Source organism: Apodemus sylvaticus, chromosome 7, assembly GCF_947179515.1.
Source record: "Apodemus sylvaticus chromosome 7, mApoSyl1.1, whole genome shotgun sequence".
NCBI classification, from domain to species: Eukaryota; Metazoa; Chordata; class Mammalia; order Rodentia; family Muridae; genus Apodemus; species Apodemus sylvaticus.
In genome coordinates this window covers 114,114,222-114,123,529 of record NC_067478.1, presented here as the reverse complement: position 1 = coordinate 114,123,529, position 9,308 = coordinate 114,114,222, and the positions used below count along the sequence as shown (strand labels likewise).

The window sequence follows — 9,308 nt, the reverse complement described above, 5'->3', positions numbered from 1 at the left end:
TGAGTTAAACAAACAGCTGTGCAGAAAGCAGAAAAAAGCAATATTCCCTGTTTCCAGTCCTTTTGTCAACATTTGTTGCCAGTGATATTCGGTAACAATAAGACTTTACCAAACCATATCAGAAAACTTGGGAATAGTCTAAAGTAAGTAAGAGATTATTATTTAAAGATTAACTTAATTGGTTTGAAATATAAATAATATTTGTGTGAGGTATTACATCTTTGAATGTTAAAAATCAGGAAAAAAGAATTGATACAAGAAAAGGGTACCTATAAATGACACATCAACTTTAATTTAATGTTTATACAAAGCAGTTCTTATTGTTGTAGAATATTTACAAATCCTCAAATCAATTTTATAATATTCTTAAAATAGTGTATGGGTATTTTTTACTTGTAAATTTTCATTTGTTATATTTTGTAAATGACCTTCTGCTATTCTCTATTTTCTCTTAAGAATGGTCACTACATTACTATCAGCACAAATTTATTCTTCCTTTCTAGAGTTGCTATTGTACTAAGATTTGATTCAATGTCTCTAATGTGCACTTATTTATGAAAGATGTAATTGTCGTAGCAAACATTTTGGAAAGTATTTTAGGCATGCTGTATTTGTCAAAACTGATCTGTGTTAATAAGAATTATGAAACTCAGGTGGTGGAGCTATTTGTGAGTATCTGCTTGAGAAATATAGGTCATCATAGATGCTCTTCTGTTTGTCTCATTATTTGAATAAATTTTCTTTTTCAAAAGGTTTATGTTTAATAATAATGTAGAGAATCTGACAGATGTCTTGGAATTTCATCTCATTGCACTCTCAGAGGATCCAGACCTGCAGTTTCTCCTCTTTGGATTATTCCTGTCAGTTTACCTGGTCACCGTGCTTGGGAACCTGCTCATCATCATCCTTATAATCTTTGACTCACACCTGCATACTCCCATGTACTTTTTCCTGTCCAACTTATCTTTGATTGATATCTTTTTCATCTCTACCACAATCCCAAAGATGATTGTAGGCATCAGAATGCACAGCAGAGTCATTTCCTATGCAGGCTGCTTGACACAAATGTCTCTTTTCCTACTTTTTGTATGTATGGATGACATGATTCTAACTGTAATGGCTTGTGACCGATTTCTGGCTATCTGTCATCCCCTTCATTACACTGTCATTATGAACCCCCAAGTCTGTGCTATCTTAATTTTGTTGTCTTTTTTTGTCAGTGTTTTTGATTCACAGGTGCACAACTTAATTGCCTTACAAGTCACTTGCTTCAAAGATGTGGAAATTGCAAATTTCTTCTGTCACCCTTCTGAAGTCCTTAATCTTGCTTGTACTAACACACTCAGCAGTAACATAGTAATATATTGTATTGGTGTCATCCTTGGCATTTTTCCTGTCCTGGGAATCATTTTCTCCTATGTTAAAATTGTTTTCTCCATTCTGAAAATCCCCTCTTCAAGTGGGAAATATAAAGCGTTTTCCACCTGTGGTTCACATCTGTCAGTAGTTTGCTTATTTTATGGAACTGGGCTTGGTGTGCACCTTGGCTCAGCTGTGTCACATTCTCCACGAAAGAATGTAGTGGCTTCATTGATGTACACTGTAGTGAGTCCTATGCTTAATCCTTTCATCTACACCTTGAGGAATAGAGATATCAGTAATGCCCTGAAGAGATTACACAGTAGGGTTCCTAATATCACAACATATGGCTTCCAATTAGGATCCTGACATAGAATATAGTATGAAATCTGTTTGTTTTCAAAATATTTTTAAAGTTATTAAATAAATTCTGCATCAAGATTCATAATTTTTGTTGTTTACTTATTTGTTTAAATGTTGCTTATTACTTTTTGAAAACAGTATCACTGTGTTCAACTGAGATGAATATGTGACGGCAAGTAAGGATTTCGATGAATGGGTGCCTAATTTCACTCCAGAAATTTGAGTAGTTTTCAATATTGATGGTATTTACCCGTGTGTGTGTGTGTGTGTGTGCATGAGAGAGAGTGTGTGTGTGTGTGTATGTGTTTACATTGCACAGGTGGTTCACCAACTATTCTGAAACATTAACAATATTTAATAACTTGAAGATCAGACTAAAGCTTTTAAAATTCATTTAGTGTACATTTCACTTAATTACAGATCCAATTACTGCTTGATAATCACAGTATTCAGTGGACATTCCCATAATAACCAAACTAACTGCTTTTTATGAAAATCTTTGAGATTTTCATAAATGCATATGATGCATTCTGGCCTAAATCAACCCTCCACTATTTCTTAAACTCCTCCCAACCCAATTAATTATCCCTCCTCTCACTAAGTTTGCACCCACTTTCCTCTCATTATGTATTGTTTTCATTTGTGATCCATTGGCTCAACCAGGGCCACACACATATACATGAATTTAAAGCCATCTTCTGAACCACAAGTGGCTTACAGTGCTTACATCACTAAGGACAGTGGTTTTTCTCACAGCCTTAGGTTGCTATTAGCTCTGATATACAGATCAAGTCCTATAAGTCCTTTCTATTATGGTGCTTATGTTCATAAACAGGGTCTTGGTGAGGCCCTGTGAGTTTAAGAGTACCATCTCTATATTGTTTTTATAAAACATTATTTTACTGCTATCTAATAAGTTGTCAGGGTATTACATTCATCCTGCTTTTATTGTAACAATTACTGAGATCTGAATGGGTCATATTGGTTTAATACATAAAGATATTCACACTTAATCCTATCATTTTAAACAAGTATACATGTCAGCATTAGTGGACATGGATTCTAAAGAGAAGCTTATTTGAATAATTTTTAGGGTAATGATTGTCTAATAGTATAATATTTAAGAGGCAGTATGATAGCATGTACATTTTGTAAAACAAAAGACAGATTCACTCTTAGTTCTTGTGACAACAGGAGTTCTAGGCTTTGACCAATTCCCTACAGTAGTGAGCATAAACTCCCTTTTATGGATTGGGCAAGAGATGATATTCCTCTTCATAATGGTGACATGATTGCAACAGTATATACTGTTAAGTTGGTTGACTGATATTACAAGTAGGAATTTTCAAACTGACAAAGATTACTGTTGATTTATGTAATTACAGTCCTTATCATATCAGTCCATTAATCTCTTTCATCTCCATCTTTCTTCCAATGATCCTTCACATTTTTAATAACATGCTTTCTATCTTCATGTCTCCTTTCTTTACTTTTTACATTTTTATTATTGTTTTGTTTGTAAACGGTTGAATTTAATTTGGATTTCTTACTTGAACATGAAAGCAAAAATATATATTTTAGGATATAGTTAATATACAATATTAACAGGTATCCATATAACTTTAAAAATGTTTGCACTTATTTATATTTCCCAGATTCACTCTTCTAACAATCCCCTCAAATTCAACCAAATTTATTCCCTTCTATTCTATAATTGCCCTTTAGCCTTTATATAGGGCAGTCTATCTCACTTACCTTCAAGGACTCTCTATGTGATCCTTTATTGTCAGGTATTTTTATGAAATGCAGAAACCTAAAAATACAAAACTAATTTCCAGAAGTGAGAAGGATACAAATTCATTTTTCTGGGCCTGACTTATTTTACTGAGAATGTTTTTTTTTCTAACTTCATTAATTTTCCTGTGAGTTTTATAATTTTATTTTTAACAATAGATTAGTAGTATTTCACTATGTAAATGTACAACAATTTAATTATCCATTCATTAGTTAGAGAAAAACTGAACTGTTTTAAGTTCATGGCAACTTGAACTTTTATTGATATATAATTTTCTACAGATTATGGCATGTGAGAACAGAGACAGTTCAGATTCATATTTCCTCAGTGGAATATATTTTCTCCATTTTACTTTCTGTAAGGCAAACGATATAATCAATAGGACAAGTCAGCAAGCTTTAGATTGGCAAAAAATCTTCACTAACTCCACATTTGATAGAGGACTAATATCCAAAAGATATAAAGAACTCAAGATGCTAACCATCAAAAAACCAAATATCCCAATAAAAAATGGGGTATAGAATTAAATAGAATTCACAACAGAGGAATCTTGAATGGCTTAATAGTACTTAAAGAAATATGGAAAGTCCTTAGTCACCAGGGAAATGTGAATCAAAATGACCCTGAGATCCTACCTTACACAAATCAGAATGGCTTCATTTAGGGCAGAAAGGCAAACTAGTATAACAACTCTGTAAATAAATCTAGTGATTCTTCAAAAAATTGGAAGTAGATGTACCTGAGGACCCAGCTATACCGCTTTCGGGCAAATACTCAAAAGATGCCAACCCAAGCCATTTGGAGCATGAGTTCCACTATGTTAATAGTGGCCTTATTTGTGATATCCTGAAGCTGGAAACAACCCACATGTCTCCCAATGGAAGAATGGATATAGAAAATGTGGTTCTTTTACACAAAGGAATGCTACTCAGCTATTAAGAATTAGGACATCCTGTACTTTGCAAACAAATGGATGGGAGGAGAAAATATCCTCCTGAGTGAGGTAACTCAGACCCCAAGTAACATGCATGGTATGTGCTCACCAATAAACAGACATTAGCAAAAAAAGAGCAAAATACCCAGGAAACAACCCACAGAACTCCAGAAGGTAACAAACCGAAGAGAGGGACCTACCTGGGTTGGAGAGGGAATAGAGAGGGGAAAAGGGGGACCATGATCAGGTATTGAGTTTGAGGAACAGGACTGGAGCCCTGAGTGCCAGCAGAACGAATAGAAATAAGAAACCTAAGGTGGTAAGAGGTAGGGGTAGCATCTAGGAAAAACAGAGACCTGGGAGGTACGAAATGCTCAGGATTCAAAGGGAGGGATCTTAGATGAAATGCTTAATGGTGAGGAGAGGGAACTTACAGAGTTCATCTCCAGTAGAAAACCAAGACATTAGTTAGGAAAAAAAAATGGGCTGCCATCCTACAGTAAAAATCTCTGTCGCAGAATTGTTCCTGTTTAAAAGAACTGTAAGTTCAAAAATGGAGAAGCGATTGAGGGAAAGGAATTTCAGGGCTAGGCCCAAATTGCAGTTCATCTCAAGGGAAGGCTCCACAGACTGACACTATTACTGATGCTATTTTGTGCTTAATGACAGGAGTTTAGTATGGCTCCCTCTGAGAGGCCCACCAAAGATCCGAAAGAGTCAGATACTTACACCTAACCAATGGATAGAATCCGGTAACCCCTGTAGTTGAATTAGGAAAAAACTGGAAGAAATTGAGGAAGAGGGCTATGCCATACGAAAACCTGTAGTCTCAATTGACCTGGATCCCCAAGATCTCTCAATTCCTGAACCACCAACCAGTCAAAATACACCAGATGATATGAATATCCCAACACATATACAGCATAGGACTGCCTGTTCTCACTTCAGTGAGAGAAGATACACTTAACCCCTCAAGAAACTTTAGGCCCAGGGAGTGGGGACCTCTGGTGGCAAGGGGCTGGGGCTGGGAGGTGGGGATATCCTCTTGAAGACAGGGAAGGAAGAATGATATGAGGAACAGTAGGGGGGTGGGAGAGGTTGGGACAAGGACTAGACTGTAAAAACAATATTATTATTAATAATAACAACAACAAAATTGTTATTTGGGAAGTTACATAAGTGCATAGTATAAAATGGCAGGAGTATATTCAAGTCCATTTCAGAAATTGTTACACATTCTGCTTAAATATTAAAACTTTTAGTTATTTAGTTTTTTCTTCCACCTAAGAAGTTCATACATAAATACAATGGAATATAAATATATAAATACCTCACTTTCACTTTACCTCCAACAGCTCTCTATATATCCTTCATCACATGTTCTCCACCCAATTTCTTGTCTTTATTTTATTAGCCAAATGAGTTCCATTAGTGTTGCCTATGTGTTCGAATTTTGGACAAATACTAGAGCACAGAATGGTCATCAGTGGCCACATAGTAAAAAATGGATGGATGTCCCTTCCCAAGAAACTATACCCTAACATCATCCTAAGCTGGGTGGTGGTGGTGCATGCCTTTAATCCTAGCACTTGGGAGGTAGAGGCAGGTGGATTTCTGAGTTCAAGGCCAACCTGGTCTACAGAGTGAGTTCCAGGACAGTGAGAAACACTGTCTCAGAAAAAAACAAAACAAACAAACAAACAAACAAAAGCTATAATAACCTATATCCTACAAATAGCCACCCTATAAAATTGATATCAGGAACAAAATTATAAATTTTTAAAATTAAACACTCTTGCACAACAGTCAATAATTTCATATTCACACAAAGATGAATTATATTAGGAAAATATTGAAAATTGTTAGTATCTGCAATTAAACAAACATGATTCCTTTTGAACATATGGTAAAGGCATAACAATATGAAACAATCAAATCCAACTCATTCCAAAATATTTCTGGCTGGGTTTCTTTGTGTTTCATTGTATAAAAACATGTATACTGCAAATTTTTAGTGTTATATATTCAGAAAGCAGTTCAAAGTGAGGCTATAACATTTATCCTTTTCAGGCATAGCAAGATATATCTAGATTTACTCTATATATTCATTAATTTTGACGATTTTATATTCAGAAATTTGTAGAATCACTACATTTTTCTTAATTCAATTATTTGACTCACAATTTAAGTAACTATATATTCTTTGATTATACAGGTGGTTAAGTTATGTTATTTGAGTAAAATTTTCTGAAGGGCTTTCTTGATGTCCGTGTTCCTCAGGCTGTAGATGAAAGAGTGCACCATGGGAATCACCATGGTATACATTACTGAAGCTACAACATTTTCCTTGGAAGAACTAGAAATAGATGAACTAACGTAGACACCTATGCCTATTCCACAAAATAAGCAAACAACTGACAGGTGAGATCCATAGGTAGAGAAAGCTTTATAATTCCCTAATGATGATGGGACTCTAACAATGGAGGAAATAATTTTATAGTAGGAATAGAGGATTCCTAAAGCAGGGAGAAAACCAACAATGATGCTGGCAGGAAATATGATTATGTTGCTGAAAATTCTGTCAGTACATGCAAGTTTTAGAAGCTCTGTAACATCACAGAATAAATGAGGGAATTTTAAATTAGTGCAAAATTTTAATTGTGACACCATGAAGAAATGTACTTGTGATTCCATAAGGCTAATGAAAAATGACACTATGACCAAACATCTACACAGGCGAGGGTTCAGAGTGACATGGTAGTATAGAGGGTGACAAATGGCTATCCATCTGTCATAGGCCATCACAGTCAGTAGTAGGCTGTCCATATAACCAAAAAGGAAGAAAAAAAAAACCTGAGTTAGGCAGGCAGCATAGGTTATGGATTTGTTAGAGGTCTGCAAGTTTATCAGCATTTTGGGCATGGTAGTGTTGCTGAAGCCCATGTCAGACAAAGAAAGGATGTAGAGGAAAAAGTACATAGGGCTGTGGAGGTGGGAATCAGAGCTGATGGCCAAGATGTTCAGCACATTTCCAACCACAGTGAGCAAGTATATGAGCAGGAATGTTACAAATAACATGGCTTGCTATTCAGGGTCTTCTGGGAGTCCAAGGAGAAGGAATTTCAATGTATCTGTTAAATTATATAGTTCTATGGTCCTGAGATTTTTTTCGAAAGAAAAATAATACTGTTTTTGATATTTAAGCATTATGAAGGCAACTGACTCCATGTCTATGTTTTTGTATAGCACTTAATGTTTCGGTATAATTTGTTTATCCTAAAAAATGTTCACATGCTAGGAGTTTTGACAGATTTTGGTAGTTACTTTGATTATTTAGGAAGTGGAATCCATGATTTAAATTTAGAACAGTGTTTTGGACAGTGTCCTGTCAATTTCAAAACCTTAGTTCAATTCCAGCAGAAAAAGAAGTAGAAAATGGAGATGAAAGAGGAAAATATGAAAGAAAGGAAAGTAGAATGGACAGAATGAAGGAAAAAAGTAAGGAACAAAGGAAGAAAGAGAAGAGAGGAGAGAAGCAAAGAGAATGGATAAGAAGTGGAAAAGAAAGAACAGTTCAGAACAGAAAAGTCATAAAAGAAATGAAATGGAATCTCTGGAGAACTCCGCAATTAAGGTAGGCCATTTTTAGAAATTAAGAGACTCCAGACTCTCTGGGTTCAGCTCCTAATATATTATGACTTCCTCTTTAATACATTTTCATTTTTGCCATTCACAAATAGACCATCATCAAGGCCAGTGCTTCATGGTTTGAATTTGTAGAATACAAAGTTGTGAGGTACACGAACTCCTTTCCCCAATAAGCTTACCTGTCTTGAACATTTTGATAATAATACAAAACTAACTAACTCATGAACAATGTAACTTTAGTATGAAGAAGTTTTTATTTGAGGGGTTTAGAGGAAGAAAACCAAGCAAGAAATGTTGAAATTAAATTAAAATCTCAAATATTACAATAAATTGAAAGAAAGACATAAAATATACTTCTCAATTCAATTTAAAATGATGATACTCTTTATGTGTTTTATAGGAATATAATTGAACATATATAAATATACATGTTCAATGAAAATTCATAATTTGATATTTGAAAATCCTGGGTAAAGTTTTACTACTATACGTTCAATTTTGTCTTCTATTTTCCTGTGATTTCTGGCTCGGTAGTGCAATTTCTGGCATGACTTCAAATTTCAGGATTCCAGGTTGATCTGAAACTCAAGCTCCTCCTACCTCAGCTTAATTAATACTGTAATCAAACGTGTGCCAAATGACCTATTTATTGGTTCTTAATATTTATTTCCTATGATCATCTCCATCTTTATTTTTAATCACCAAATGCTAGAAAGTTTTAATAGTAGAGTGTCTTAGTCAAGGTTTCTATACCTGCAGTAACATCATGACCAAGAAACAAGTTGGGGAGGAAAGGTTTTATTGAGCTTACACTTCCTCGTTGCAGTTCATCACTAAAGGAAGTCAGGACTAGAACTCAAGCAGGTCAGGAAGCAGGAGCTGATGCAGAGGCTATGGAGGCATTTTTCTTACTGGCTTGCTTCCACTGGCTTGCTCAGCCTGCTCTCTTATAGAACCCAAGAATACCACCCCAAAGATGGTACCAACCATAAGGGGTCCTCCCCATGTGATACTTTACCCTTTCCAAATAATTCTTTACAATAATAATTTCACAAAAAATTGCTTACAAACATTGTTCATTTGATATAGTAGTAGGACAGCTATGTTAGTCCCCAGGGCAAAATTAATATATGCAAATCATTTCCTACAACATGTAGTGTGTTTGGGCTCATATACCTTTGTTTCCTTATACGTGTTCCTTTAGAGTGG

General features: G+C 35.1%; 1 protein-coding gene and 1 pseudogene across 1 annotated transcript; one reads left to right on the top strand and one right to left on the bottom strand.

Annotated features, from left to right (window-relative positions):
* The first annotated feature begins 756 nt into the window (after nucleotides 1-756).
* On the top strand, nucleotides 757-1,728 carry LOC127689814 (olfactory receptor 7E24-like). The gene has a single exon (XM_052189397.1). The coding sequence runs from the start codon at nucleotides 757-759 to the stop codon at nucleotides 1,726-1,728; it is 972 nt and encodes a 323-aa protein (XP_052045357.1).
* A 4,952-nt stretch (nucleotides 1,729-6,680) lies between these two features.
* Nucleotides 6,681-7,679, bottom strand: LOC127689813 (putative gustatory receptor clone PTE01; annotated as a pseudogene).
* Between the last annotated feature and the right edge of the window lie 1,629 nt (nucleotides 7,680-9,308).

Excerpts from the sequence above, each read along its gene's own strand:
- LOC127689814 (XM_052189397.1), top strand. The coding sequence starts at position 757 with ATGTTTAATAATAATGTAGAGAATCTGACAGATGTCTTGGAATTTCAT.